Source organism: Berghia stephanieae, chromosome 3, assembly GCF_034508935.2.
Source record: "Berghia stephanieae isolate SIO BIC M18660-M18661 chromosome 3, UCSD_Bste_1.3, whole genome shotgun sequence".
Lineage (NCBI taxonomy): Eukaryota > Metazoa > Mollusca > Gastropoda > Nudibranchia > Aeolidiidae > Berghia > Berghia stephanieae.
In genome coordinates, this window is record NC_088362.1 from 79,047,244 (window position 1) to 79,063,122 (window position 15,879).

General features: G+C 35.4%; 1 protein-coding gene across 1 annotated transcript; it reads left to right on the forward strand.

Annotated features, from left to right (window-relative positions):
- The first annotated feature begins 122 nt into the window (after window positions 1–122).
- LOC144969355 (uncharacterized) lies at window positions 123–15,813 on the forward strand. The gene is made up of 5 exons (XM_078908465.1): window positions 123–165; window positions 2,984–3,070; window positions 4,227–4,288; window positions 5,105–5,321; window positions 15,773–15,813. Exons 1-5 carry the CDS (start codon window positions 123–125, stop codon window positions 15,811–15,813), a joined length of 450 nt encoding a protein of 149 aa, XP_078764591.1.
- The last annotated feature ends 66 nt before the right edge of the window (window positions 15,814–15,879 follow it).

Here is a 15,879-nt window from a genome sequence, read left to right on the forward strand (position 1 = left end):
CTCTTTTAGCAGTGTAACAATTATAAAAAATGTAAAGCTGAACACCAAAGCAGAAAATTGTAAAAAAAACTCAAAATTATACTGTCAGGTTTGATAGAGCTTCGCCGGGGCTGAGATTCGAGATGGTGAAATGTAGAGAGAGTGGAAAGTCCACAAATGAGAAAAGTAGTTATTGGGGGAAAAACATTTTATGATCAGACTTGAGATAGCAACAAAGTTTATTGATGTGTAAGAAAGTGAAAGCAAAAGAATATTAATGAAAGAGCGGGAAACCGAAGAAGTCATTATATACTGAGCGCCATTAATTTCTGACCAGCTTTAACTCGAAAAGTATCACTCACAATCAAAAACAGTTGTAAAAACGATTGAATAGTTTTTGGGGTTTTTTTTTTTTGTTTTTTTTTTAGCTTTTATATAGCGCAATATCCACTAAATGTGCTCAAAGTGCTTTACAAGGGGTCCCTGATCAACAACAACATTTAACATGTAGGACGGGACATGCCGCCTGTTAGGTGATATTACAATTTTTCGGACAAAGACAACGCTGTTAACGGCCAGGTACTCGTTTTACACCTGAGTATGGTGAGAGAATGTGAGTAAAGAGTCTTTTCTTAGGACTCAACTATGCGGCGAGCGAGGCTCGAACCCAGGACCTTCCAATCCGAAAGCGAGTGTCATACCACTAGACCACATAGCCGCAGTTCAAAGTCAATAACTTGTTAAAAGCATTGAAGTTAAAATACTTAAACATAAACAAGAATTTCAAAGGGTAATCGAGAAACTTATGATCCAAAGACAAAACGGATTATTCTAACTTTACATCAGTAAATTCATTTCATGTAGAGCATCCGGCCAACAACTTTTTAGCATTCCGACTGCTAATAGCGGATGTGGCCTCTCAGTCTGGCATGTCCTATCCCCTTTTCGGAGTTGCTTTCTGTCTTTGTCTTGGAATGGGATTACTTACTTTTGTTCCAGCCCTGGCTGGAGTCCTTGACTGGAAAGGAATTACATACCTAGTCATATGTATAGTTACAGTTTTGGGAGACGATATTTTTTTTCCTTGTAAATCACCTCTCTGTTACTGTTATGTATTCTGTAAACAGTTGAGTGTGTTCCTGTTAGTGGGATCCTGTGACTGATGTCTGGATGAGCTTTTAAAGTGATCTCAAACTAATTGATGGTATGGTATCTACATCTGTTCCCCATTTGAGTTTGAGCCAATTCCCCTTTTTTACTTACTTTTTCTTATGTGCTTTGATTATAAATCTAGAATATTTTGACTATTCCATTTTCTTCTTTTTATTGGCGCTGATATCACCTAAATATGTCGCAAACGCCGCACAATCCTTAAAAACAAACAAAACAAAACTCAGTTTCCAAAAAAAAGTTATAATAATAAGAAAACTTATATATATATATATATATATATATATATATATATATATATATGTATTAATACCGGATAGGGAGACTTTTGGTACCCCTATTAGTTCATTTTACAGTACTTTACCAATAGGGAGACCAAAATCCGGTCCCCTATTGATTTGACCTCTAGCACATTCACTTTTCTATTTTTAGTTTAAGGTTGTCAACCCAACCGTCAAGGATATATAATTGTAAATCATAGTATTGAAGTTATTTGTTAAACACCACAGTAAGAAGAGTTATGCCTAAATTTTCACGTTGGTCAATAAGGTGACCGCCTGAAAAAAGTACAATAGGGGACCAGTGTTTTCATCGATATATTTCAATAGTGAGGCAATATATCTTTCCGAAATTTTCTCTAAAATTCTAGAGCATTATATGGATTTTTATAGTAATGAAAACCTAATATAAAATTGTGTGAAAGTTGATGAACTGAGGAATGAACAAGATATACGAATTATAATCTATTTTTAGAAACAGATTTATCGAATCTTGGTCCGGATTCTTATCTTGGTGACAAGAGACAAGCAAACATAGTAACTCTTTTTTTCGTGAAACGTATGTTTAGTCAATTTCGCGCATAAAGAGGCACTCGGCACTCACTCACTCTGCAAGTCGGTAGTAGGTGGTTATCAGTTATCAGCTCGGCCTTTAGTTCTTAGTCAAACGCTTCATCAAACCCATTATTGAGTAGCATGTTGATGCCTGATGCCAGTTGAAGCCATCTCGACGTCGTGAAATGGAGCATCTTCTGTCATAGCAGTAGAATCGTCAGATGCCGCATTTAAATCCTCCATTCCAGGCGTTGCTGTTGCCATATCGATCTTCGAAATGATTTGGTCTAGACGTCAAGTTGACTCGTTCTATGTCTGAAGAGATTTTAAAGTGCAATACCTAACATTATAACTTGATCTACAAAAGAGTCTTTTTAAATGAACCGCTGTGTTTCTATATTTTTCAAGAACCAAGGATATCTGATAACCACTGACTACTGACTTACAAAGAGAGTGGCCGACGGACGTCCTCTCTATAGCCGCAAGTATTTTTTCGTCACTTGCTGAGTTCCAAACTAGACGTCTATGGCATCGTGGGGTAAATTGATGCTGGAGGCATCATTGAAGAGACACCGAGATAATTATAATGGTAAGTTATTGGCCATTCTTATTACATCACAGTTGATTTAAGATTTTCAATAGGGTAGACATCACACACCGATTGATGATTGTCACTTGTCAGTCAGTCATTTGGAAGTGGAGTCAGATAATTCGGGAACTTCTGTAGACTGTAGATTCACACTAGTGAGTAAGATCTGTCGTTTACTACTAATACTACTACTACTACCACTACTACTTTTAGTTTTAGCGCTATCCAACTCAACACTTCTCGTGTTTATTTTATTTTGGCAAAACTAGAATGGATTTTTGAAAAGAATATAAAATAATTTAAACTTAAACCTGTCTTTGCATCTTGCTTTATGCATACAGTATGCCATATCACAGCCATCACAAAATCATAGTTTAATGTTGAGAATATGCTATTTCTTTTGTAACTTCAGATCAGAGAGATTTGAGCTTTAAAAATCCTGAAAAATGTCTTGCTGTCAATCCAGACAACCCTTTTGATGTGATCTATGATGTTAATGGTAAGAATGTAATTTGATGAGGAAATGAATAACATTGAGGTACACATAGTTTGCTTTTTTTTTTTTTTTTGAGTCATGATGTGTAATACTATTACAGTCCACTCCGGATAATTGCAACTCATTTAATCGCAACTTTCGGTTAATCACAATATTTCCTAAGCAATGGAAATAATTCTATATAAAAGTCACTGGTTAATTGCAACAAACTTCGGTTTTTTAAAAAGTGGTAAATTCAAGAAATCAAACAGTATATCATGATTAAATTTCATCATGGATGAAATCGTGACAGGTTGAAGAATCGAGAGTGAGCAGGATTTAATGCTACAGTAGTGTGTCACCACTCTGTTAGAGTCGAAAGAGGGCGGGGCTCTGCAGTATGGGTTTGTGACGTCATCGGTGGCCATTAAATAGAAGAGGGGTGGGGCTGGTCATAATCTTGACAACAGGTTATAAATGACAGTTATAAAGAGAGACTGAGCGATATCCTTTGTTTTAGGATTAACAACTGTGCATTGTGACCAATGAGTTTGGTGAGAGCTTATTGTCTCTCATTAAGGCTAATCTCTTTAACTCTGACAAATGTTGAATTGTTGAGAAAAAAGATTGAAACTTCTTCCAATCTGAATAAGATATCGGCTTGCTTCATAGCTGCTTTTGGTTGACAAATCTACACGGGGCTGCCATATGGTTTTTGTTTCAATCAAATTGCTCTATATGTGGTTGACTAAGAATATTATTTACTGGTTTGAGTTGACAATAAATGTGTAAAATGTTGAAATAGTGGACAGGAAACTGAATTTCGGTTAATCCCAACATTTTCGATGATCCCAAGGTATTGCGATTATCCTAAGTGGACTGTACCTGAATCTTGAACGAAAAACTATCATATGGATATGATTATAGACAGATTGGTTTCTGGAATTATATTTCCGTCCTCCCTTGCCAACTCTGACGTTCTTGAAATTTAAAAGAAAATAGCCAGAAGGTTTCGGACTTAATTTTCTTTTTTTTCCAAAGGACAATAGTCATAAGGTAAATAATTTTTAAAAAATCCTTTTACAGCATAAGATGGCATGATTTTTTGTTTAAGAGTTTAGTGAAAAACTTGCACATGATAGTCTTCAGCTTTTTTTTGTTGTTTTTATTTTCTATATAGACTCCAACTCAGAGCCTGAAAGTGATGCAGAACAAAGTTCCATATCACATGATTCATTTGTGGTAAGTATGTACATTAAAATAAAATCATAACATTTGTATAGCGTTTATCCACAGTTGGCACCATGTTCAAAATGCTTCACATCACCATATTTTGTGGTGGACAAAACACATTTGCCACAAAAGATGAGACCTGCAGTCTGTTAGGCGCAATACAATATTTCAGGACAAGGACAAGACTGTTTTACACCAGTGAGATCTCCTAGTTTTTTGTTGTTAAAAATTTTTCTTTGCAGTGGACTTCGCCAACAATAACACTATTTTAAACCTTCCTCGTTATATTTTGAAGTGATATTCATTGATGAGCCATTCACATTTGAAGTCGTTTGTTTTTTATTTGACAAAATGTGAAAATGATGCGTTTCCAGGAAAAATTAAAATAGCTTCTGTTGGGATTATACTTTTGATCTCGCATTTTGTCCAAATTCTCTTGCATCGTAATGTTTATCAACTTTTTTTGTTAACTATATTGCAGTTGCAAGGTTAGGAAGTTCATATTGTTGCAATGACAACCGTTTATATGTCCAGAATCGTAGTTATATAAAAAATTGTTTTGTAGTTGTTGGTCCTGGTGTAGGATTTAAAGAGTTGGTTAAAAACGGTTTACTGAAACCCTGGTTGGTGTATCTATATTTATCCAAGCACAGTTGAACATATTAAATACTTAGACAATATGTCTGCCTTTCTCAACTCTTTTTTATTATACTTGCATTATTAACCAGCTAATTGTTTAGTTGGATTATTAAACAATGGCTCTTCATGTTTATTGTCAACATGAATAAATTGATTGATCTGTCATCTTTTCCACAAAATATACAGGGTCCCGATTTTGTTGCTGACTCCGAGTCTGATTCCTCTACGTACTCTGTGAGGTACCCAATGCTGAGTACATCATTGTCTCTGGAACCTAGTGCTCATTCCCCAACTCAGTCAGAGCCTCATCCACAACTATCACAGACTGAACCTCGTTGCCAGTCTGGGACCCAGGTTCAACCCGAATGCTATACACTTGCAAACCAACGTGTTACGTGCAATGGTGAGTCATTTTTTTGTCATTCTTCTCCTTTGATATTTGTGGGATCAATTTTAATTTACCCATTCCTTTTAAAAGAAAACTTCCACCCCCTCCATGGTGCTGCATTTGTGTTATTGCATTTTTTTTCTGTTTTGGCAGTGCTGCGTCGCAAAATACGCTACCATTTACATAACAAGCACAAATCCAAATTTGATAGGGTGGACATCTTAGAATCTGAAACCCAATGTGTGAGTGATATCAGTGAAACCAGCCATAAAAATGTTCATGTTTATTTTATTGGGGTTTTTTTTGTCTGTAATAGACTTAAATTGCTTGTATTGTAAGTGTTAAAATGGTTTTTTTGTTACAACCCATCTATATATTAAAACTGTTTCTTTGTATTTCTATGATGCTTAAGGCTTTTTTTCACAGACCAGCTGGAAACTTAACGAGAATCAGAGTAGATAACATTTTTATTAATCTTGCAACCTAAACAGTATATGATGATTGGGAGCATTTAAAGAAAAGCACATTTTCTTTTTAATTTGTCGGTACTAAAATTATACTTTGATAATGTCTGCTGTGCTACAAACCCTTTTGACTTCCAGGTTCAATATTTTTCTTTATTCTAAAATTCTTGGGTGTCCTTTCAATGACAACTGAGATCATTAAAATTCAGCTCACAACATGATGTGTGTAGATTTGATGAAAACATATGTTCGAGTTGAGAAGCAGTGTTCACGAACTTGCTGATCGTTTTTACTAGCATTTATTTTCCTAACTTACCTGTGTCAATTAACAAAGGCAAGACTCAAATATTTTCTATCTGAACAGTGTGTTTGTTATTGAAATATTTCCGGCATATACATGTCATATTTCATTCCCACAAAATATAAATCAGGATTAAGTTGTCTGGGCATCAGCATCGTTCAGGCAGTTGGGGGGAAGTCTTTAAGGAATTAATGAAGCCGATGCTCAACCGGTCTGGAGGACGTTTGATTGATGTCGGCTGTTTGTTCTGCCAGCCGGTGATGTTTTCTCACTCCCTCAATGACAAAGAAAGTCATTGTTATGACTATGAACTATAGTCTATTATTACTTTTGTTACTATATTAATTGTTACTTATTGCCGCTACTGTTATTATTATTATTATTATTATTATTATTATTATTATTATTATTATTATTATTATTATTATTATTATGATATTGCCTTCATTGCATTCTATTACTATTATTGATATAATTAATTTCTGATTGTTGTAAATAATTTATGTGAATTGAATTTTGTCGATTGGCCAAGGGCCTACAATAAACTTAAATGAAATGTTAGTCTTTGGATAGGACTTGGGTCTATTCTTGATTGCTTTTCCGCCTGGGTCGAGTGAAGCATTTGGAGTAAATTTTGTTGCTCAACGTAAAAAACATGACGCTTACCATTCCGCTGATACTGATCCCTCCAAGGGGTGGTTGGGGAAAAACCTAAAATTCTTTTGACATTCTGTCTGATTTTTCGCTGAAACAACAAAGGACAATCTATGTATTCAGATGAGACTTCAATGTGTTACTATTCCGATTTATGTTCATATTTTGATTATAATGAAGAGGGAACCCTGAACCCAGTGAAGTGGGTGGATTGATCTATTTATTTCTATTTCAAAACAAAAATATGGCGTCTTTTCACTGGATTTGTTATGTGGCAGAGGTCTCCACAAATCTAACATACCTCTTCCAAAGGAATAGATGGTAGAAAAGTATATAACAAGAAGGAATTATGACAGTTACTTGTCCAGGCCTTAAATATTTGGAATGCTATTCCTCTCTATCGCTGTCATGTAGCTGATGTGCATACGATCTGTCTATTGATTTATTTTCATAGTTCATAGCATGATGTGCTTTATTTTCTTCTTTTTTTTTCCAGAGAAATACAAAAAGCCAAGGAGACCCTGTCCATACTGTGGACAGTTGCAAACAAAACTCTCAAGGCATTTGATGAGGAAACACAAAGATGAGACAGAAGTTACAGAGGCCATGAAACAGCCTGTAAAGGAAAGGGATAGAACAATGGAGAATCTCAAGAAAAAGGGCATTTTTTATTCAAACACTAGAAACAATTCAATAGTTATGCGTGAGAGAGCACAAGGGTCACATGAAGTTGTTATGTGTGCTGGCTGTAAGGGGTTTTACTCTGGACGAAGGGTTTATGAACACAAAAAGAAATGTAGTACTGAGCATGCTCTGTGTACTGGGGTTGTAAAATTTTATCCCGTGGCTCCCAATGCAAGTAAAGAAATAAAGGAGAATATTCTTGACAAATTTCGGAATGATGAAGTGGGAAATTTGTGTCGATCAGACAAAGCTATAGTATTGTTAGGAACAAAATTGTGGAGTAAAAGTTCAAAGAAGGAGAGAAAAGTTATAATGAGTGATTTACGCATCTTAGGAAATTTGATTTTAAAAACTAGGAAGAGAACAAATCAACCTTCTTTCTCTGGAGAGGACGTGGTGAAGCGTTGTAACTTTAATGAAATATCGCAAACCATTTCTGAAATGACTTTGAAAGAGGATGGGACATTGAAAGCAGGCTTGAAGCTTTCAATTGGATTTATATTGAAAAAGTTAATTAATTTCTTAAAAGGGGAATATATAATGCAAAACAAAATGGAAGAATCCGCAGAGATAGATTTGTTCAAAGCTGTCCTGGATTATAATTGGGATAGTATTTTTTTTACAGCCAGAGTTCAATGTGAAGCAAAGAGAACAAATTTGAGAAAACCCAAAGAGATGCCATTAGAGAATGATATAAAGAAGCTACGGCAATTTATTACTGAAGAGATGGTCCGTATTTGTGAGGATGATTATCAATTATTTGATTCACATATGTTTGTTAGGCTTCGCAATGTCATCGTAGCTAGGCTTACAATGTTTAATGCGAGGAGAGGCGGAGAACCCGCAAGGATGTTGTTAAAAGACTGGAATGATGCAGATTCAGGTGTATGGGTTGATCCCCAGCTTGTACAACATGTCACTGATCCTCTGGAAAAAGCGTTACTTGAGAAGTATAAGCTGGCCTATCAGTCTGGAAAGGGAAGCAAGATGTTGGTCCCTGTGTTGATACCCAATGACACAATTCAGCCTTTAAGGAAACTTGCACAGGAGCGTAAAGCTGTTGATATTTCAGACAACCCATTTCTTTTTCCAAATACAGGAATATCCAAAGATCATGTAAGTGGTTACATTGCCATCAAATATGTCACTTCCTTAGTAAAGGATTTAGAGAAACCCCAGTTGTTAATAGCTGATAAATTCAGGCACCGAGCTTCGACATTATTTGCCTTACTTGATGTCCCACAACACGAGAGAGATGTCTTCTATCGACATATGGGACACAGTGAATCAATCAATCAAAACATTTATCAGTGTCCACTTGCAATACGAGAAATAACAGAAGTTGGTCATTTTTTGGGTCAAATTGATAACTCAGCATCGGTCACTGGGGAAGGAAATTGTAACATTGAAACAAATGACTTTGTAGTGAATAGAGACTCAAATGCAAATTTTGGAACATCCATAGTAACAGCTGCAAATCAAGAAGAAATATTTGATGGTGAAGCAGGAGTGCCAAATCAGCTTACGTGTTCTTCAAAACAAACTGAACCCAAGAGGAATTCAAGCAAAAATCGGAGATACATGTCATGGTCAGATGAGGATACAGATAGAGTCAAGTCATATTTTAAAAACTTTGTCGAAGATGTTTCAGCACATGGTTCAAGGGGATCATTACCTAGAAAGTCTGAAATTATTCTGTTCTTAAAACACCACAGGGTATTTTCACAAAAAGGAATCCCTGAAGGTACACTAATTAGTTTGGTGAAGACAAAGATTTTTAATGAAAGAAATAAATATAGAAGGGAAAGAGCGTTTCAATCGGTGTAATGACAATCATGAATTTGATTTGTATTACATTCATTGTATTGTATAGTGTTATTGACATATTTTGGGGGTTTACAAAAACGTTTTATCTTTATATAGTACAATCTGTTCATCATTGCAATATCCTTTTTTATATTATATGAACATTCATTTGCTCAGCTTGAGAGACAAATGCTTTGTAGAACCATAGCTGTCAACCGTTCTGTTAAAAACGGATTTGTTCCGTATTTGACTTCCTGAGTCAGTAAGTGCTTATTTTTAGTTCAAAATCCGTATTTTGTAATTTTTGACTAATTTGTGGTAAAAAAGCCATGTGAGCCTAATGAATTATTATTATTGATCCATTATTATTACTATTACTACTACTACTATTGTTGTTATTATTATTATCATTATTATTGGTGTCCAGTGAGAGCATAATCTCCATTTGTGTAGCTCTTTAATTTGAATTATTTTTTTTTTTTTTTTTTTTTTTTTTTAGACCCAGGCCATACTATCTAATGACCCTCTTAATTAGTAAAAATTGTATTTGTTAGGTTAATTATTATGTGTTTAGTAGTAGTAGCAGTAGGAAGGCTTTGGCATTAACTGCTTCTGTATCGTACGTTACGATAATAATTTAATTTTTTTTTTTTTTTTTTTTTTTTTTTTTTTTTTTTTTTTTTTTTTTTTAAATAATGGTTGAAATATTAATGTTGCCTAACGCGTTCATGGAGGGTGGGGGGTTAATTGGGCAGTTGGTCAGTTAGAGGTTATATTGGGTTGGTGGGTTGTAATAAATTTTGTTATTTTTTGTTTTTTTTTTAGATGATTTAAATTGACAATTAAATAGCTGTTCATGGTTGGATGTGGAGAGTAGATAAAATGTGTTGCGATTGGTGGATGACAGAGATCCTGTACCAATCGGTTTATTGATGATTCAGGGTAGTTTGTAATGTTGTTTAGATAAATCATTGCAATATCCTTTTTTATATTATATGAACATTCATTTGCTCAGCTTGAGAGACAAATGCTTTGTAGAACCATAGCTGTCAACCGTTCTGTTAAAAACGGATTTGTTCCGTATTTGACTTCCTGAGTCAGTAAGTGCTTATTTTTAGTTCAAAATCCGTATTTTGTAATTTTTGACTAATTTGTGGTAAAAAAGCCATGTGAGCCTAATGAATTATTATTATTGATCCATTATTATTACTATTACTACTACTACTATTGTTGTTATTATTATTATCATTATTATTGGTGTCCAGTGAGAGCATAATCTCCATTTGTGTAGCTCTTTAATTTGAATTATGCCTCTATCATAAATGATTTTCAACAATTAAAAAAGTTCCATTCGTTTATATGACGCCTGTATTTTACTCAAACCTTTCATAATGTATTGGAGATTTGCATAGGATATGGATGTTAGCCTCGATATACTTTGAATATTCTAAGACAGTATTGATACTTTCACTATTTGTTACAAATATTATTTTAATTAAGAATAAAATTAAATCCACCTTTTTGATTGGAAGGTATTCAATAAGAAAATCAATTGCTTATATTGATTAAAGATGACAATGATTATTTCCCTTTATTAATTTATGAAATATATAAATTTAATCCCTTTAAAAACATCTTCATCTGATTTTAATTTTTTTTTTTTAAGCAAGCTTTTGTAACGGTTTAGGTTCAAGAAAAATAAGTATACTCCATTTTTAGGTGTGTTTATCTTGTCAAAGTAAAGAAGTAGGAATTCTCTAATATTTAGAGGTGCATTTTACTATAACTACTATTATAGTATACTACTTACAGACCATTATGTTGCATGAAAGAAAACATATATGCAATCGTCTACTTTTTATCTGAACTCACCTAATTTTTACCCCAAAACGCCCTCTCAAGTGATGTACCAGGTTGGTAGTTATGCATTTCTAACCATCTTAAGTTATTTCATTTATTTTACAATTGTGCTTCTTGTGTATTGGTCCTTATCAAAGTTGAGGCAGTTGAATTCTTTCTTTATATTGTCCGTTCTGAATTTTGATCTCATTGTGGAAAGCTCCCATAGCGGGCAGGGAGGTACACACTGTGTCTTCTATCCCCTTATATCTGTTTTCCAACATGCTTTCAGTCTTTGTCTTGGAATGAGATTACTTGTTTTTTTCCTGGCCCTCGCCGGAGTCCTAGCTGGGAGGGAAGCAGTCAAATGCATATTTATTGTTTTGGGAGATGATATTTTTTTCCTTGTAAATCATCTCTCTGTTATGTATTATTACTATATTTGTTATTTTTTAATGTATAATGTAAGCATTTGAGTGTGTTCCTCTTTGTTGGATTTTGTTCTTGTGTCCGGATAAGACTTATAGGTGATCTCAAACTAAGTACATTGGTGATACGCTCTTGGAATCTACATCTGATCCCTATTTGTTCCAGTTCCCCTATGTCTTACTTTCTCTTGGATGCTTCAACTGTAATTCTAGAACTTTTTACTATCCAATTTTCTTCCTTTTTACTGGCGCTGATATAACCTAAATGTGTTGCAAGCGCCGTAAAACCCTTAAAAACAAAACAACAATCATTGTGGAAAGTGTCATTTTAACGATTCAAATGTGCTGGTACTAAACCCGATAATTGAGCAACATTTGGACTAGCCTCTGTCATCTCAAACTTGTTAGTGTTAGTAATAGTAATTAAAAAGGCTGACTTTTATATGTTGCGATTCGATGAAGGGGGGGGGGTGGGGGCTTCGGCACACATCGTCCCTCATCCCGGGCCAAATGAGCGTTCCTTATTTTATTTTTGAAAAGTTGGCAGCTATGTAGAACTATCTGAAAGAATCAGATATGGCAGAATAAAAAGTCTTTCTACTAACCCTAACTTAATTGGCCAATGTAGCTTTATGTTCAGCATTTTCTAGATACCTAATGTAAAATTTCACTATTCTTTTTATGATAATTTTAAGAGTTGCAATCTTTAGAGGCGACTGTCAAGAAATGACACCTCTGTGCATTTAATTTCATTCTTTCTTTATCCCCTCATCCTTAATCAGAATAATAATAATTAATAATGAAAAAAAATGCAGCAACGACAGCTTAGAACGGCATAAAGTGCTTAAGAATTTTTTTTTTTTTGCATTAAACTTTATTCAAACGATTTTCAACACTTTTGCTTCACAGTTTATGCTTTTTAACAAATGCAATTAAGCAACTTACCAGCAACAACATATTGTTTTGTTATCATTTGAGGGTTTTATCAGTAAAACTGTTTCTATCCTTTTATGTTGCACTGTACACATAGCAAACTTCATGCTTTTATTTGGTGACCAAAGACTTATGTGATACAGTGGATGAATGGTTGTGATGGCTTTTGGAACTGAAAATAACCTGCAATATGATTTGTAGACTTCTATCGTTATGTATCATTTTTCGGTCAAATGTAAATGTAATTTTACACGAGCTTGATGTATCATAAAACCCACAATGAGCTCAACGTGCAGCTGGTAGTACATTTATATGGACACGAACAGAACAACGTTGTTACAATTCAGTAACGTACTCCAATTAACACAAGTGAGACTGTAAATGAGACTTTTACAATGACTCTGCATCGCCACAAATATAGATTCGAACCCTGGCAACTCGGGCGTCAGACGAACTGTCTACCACGAAACCAAAGCAAGCATTGTGCAAGTTAAAGTGAATGAGATGTTGATTGAAGCCGTTCATTGTGTCCATCAGATCTGCTGTCCTATCCATCCAACTCCATTCACTGGGTGGGGTTCCCGACTTCCCATAATGGGCAGGGACGTACTCGTTGCGTCTTCTATCCCCCTATGTCTGTTTTCCAACTTGTTTTCTGTCTTTGTCTCGGGATGGGATTACTTGGTTTTGTCCAGGACCTGGCTGGGAGGGAAACAGTCAAATGTATAGTTCGAGTTTTGGGAGATTATATTTTTCCCTTGTAAATCATCTGTCTGTTATGCTCTTTATTGTTTTGTTTACATATTATTTATGCTTTGTAAACATTTGAGTGTATCCCTCTTTGTTGGGACCTGTGCTTGTGTCTGAATGAGACGTTTAGGTGATCTCAAACTAAGTACTTTGATAGTGGGCTCTTGGAATCTACTGTTTCCTATTTGAAACAAATCCCCTTTGCCTTACTTTTTCTTGGGTGCTCTAATTGTAGTTCCAGAACTTTTTACTATCCCATTTTCTTCCTTTTTACTGGCGCTGATATGACCTTAATGTGTTGCAAGCGCCGTAAAACCCTTAAAAACAAAACAAACCAAGTCCATTCAGTGGTATACAACAACAACAAATAAACTCCTCTGCCTGGTCCCTTCTATCTCTGATCTTAACCTGGGTCGTCAGGTTTCTAAAGGGGTCGGGGACTGCAAAAACAATGGCGCACGGAGCAACTGGGAATATTTTTTGCCGTGTTTGAGTCCCAGGTTATTTCCCTGAGCGCCCTTCTGAGGGATGGACCTTCCCAGGAGTTAGTAAATGCGTTGCTCGGCCACTTCACTCTACGCACACTGGGACTGGGATAAGCTTCGACACTATGGCCATGAAGCTCTTAATCTTAAGGACTTACTTTATTTTAGACAATTTGGTGGTAGCTCACTTGAAAATGCACTCTTAGGTATACACATATATAAACATATACTGGGCTCCCTAAAAGGGTTTTTTAATGTGGTCTCCCTAAAAACATGTTTTTACCAAATGTCTCCTTAAAGCTACAGAAACACTTAGTAAAACATTAGGGGGACCGAGTAATTTTCTATATACCATTGTGATCATCAAGCATCAGAATTGTGTTCATAAATCATTGTAGGGAATCAAACTATACTCATTTGAACAAAGATTGAACAGTTTAATCAATTTGAACAAGACATATGCTTGGTCCTCCAATTGGTGCATTTCACAGTGGTCACCTTAATAGTGGATTGATACTTATATATATATATATATATATATATATATATATATATATATATATATATATATATATATATATATATATATATATATATATATATATATATTTCCAGGCAGTGTCCTTGGTTTTTATGGGTCGTTTCCGTTAACTTTTGAACCAGTTATTTTTTTCAATGAGCAAAAAATAATTTGCAATCTAAGCCATCACGTCAAATTTCAACGAACTTTATCAGACGGTTTCAAAGATTATGTGAACCAAAGAGTGTGATCATGAATATTGAAACGGACTATGGGTTTTACTTGGGGCCCGTCTAATAGCCTGATGGATTTGTCTTCTTTTGAGAGATGTTTTGTTTTTTCCTTGGAACCACCGGAATGAGTCCCATGTGGTGGATATCCTGCGGTAGTATTAGTGTGGAATTATAAAGACGTTATTGCATAGCTGCAGTAATATATTGCTCTAGGATCTATTTCTGATCTCTGCTTACCCACCTAATATTTTAACGATCTAAAATGAAGTGTAAGTGCTGCAAAATCCATAAAATCAAAATCAAAGACTGATCTAAGCTAAAATGAGGTCAGAACTTATCGTTCATAAATTTTGCCAAAAGGGAAGAAACCTGAAATACCATGGGCCAATTCGTGGTTTTTGGTTCAAAAATGGTCGCAAAAACCTGGTGTAATTGAGTACTAGTATTTGAATATGCAGTAAACGATACTGTAAGAGTGCTGGGGCAAAAAGACCTATAATTATAATGTTAAAAAAACGTATTCTTGGCTCCATGACCTGTTTGGAGGGAATACATGAAGCGCAATAAGCATGGTGCAACATTATCATAATTTATGAGGCACTCCAGGGAAATGGAGCGACGTGTACATAATATAATATGCAGATAAGGGCACGTCGGCCGCCTGTCACTGGAAGTAATTTTGACATAATAAAAAATTTTACTTTATAAACTGTTCAATTGAAATTGGGTTTTCCCAATAATATAATTGTACGTTTATTTCTGCATACTTGTACAAAATTTGGAAGTAAAACTGCACCAGACGACTTCTGGAAAAAAAATAAATAAATAAAGCTTCGGACAGGTCTGTGGCAGAGTGCTTTAGATACGGGCGGCCCGCCAACGCTCTAGGTGGCTACAAACGGTCTCTAGACAGCCCCATACACTTCTGGACATTTTAAGTTTAAGAGCCTCCGGGTGGCTTCTGAATGCTTCTAACAGCTCTTAGGGCCTCCGGGTAGCTTCGGAGTGCTATAGATAACCTCCGGACGACACCAGACTCAGACTGCATCCGGAGGCTCTAGGCGGCTATAGACGGTTTCGATTGTCCCCTGACAGTCACAGGGGCTCCTGGCTCCTAGGTGACTGGGTGGCTCCGGACGGCAATTAGTTATCTCTCTCTCTCTCTCTCTCTCTCTCTCTCTCTCTCTCTCTCTCTCTCTCTCTCTCTCTCTCTCTCTCTCTCTCTCTCTCTCTCTCTCTCTCTCTCTGTGTGTGTGTGTGTTTTATTATTATTTTCTTAGTGCACTGTTCAGGGCTGTGGATGTAAAATGAGAGCTGGGGTTGAAAAATGATTTAAGCTTTAAAATTTTGCTTTTTATATGTAAAATAGAATACAAAATGAATGATCTAAAAGCCGACCAGTGCCCCTAAATAAAAACACCGAAATTTTTATTTTAGTTGCTTATGGAATGGCTTTAAACTGTTGAACTACAAACC

Coding starts and splice junctions, on each gene's coding strand:
- LOC144969355 (XM_078908465.1), top strand. CDS start 123: ATGGTGAAATGTAGAGAGAGTGGAAAGTCCACAAATGAGAAAA. Junction 166..2,983: donor AAAGTCCACAAATGAGAAAA/GTAGTTATTGGG, acceptor TTGTAACTTCAG/ATCAGAGAGATTTGAGCTTT. Junction 3,071..4,226: donor TGTGATCTATGATGTTAATG/GTAAGAATGTAA, acceptor TTTTCTATATAG/ACTCCAACTCAGAGCCTGAA.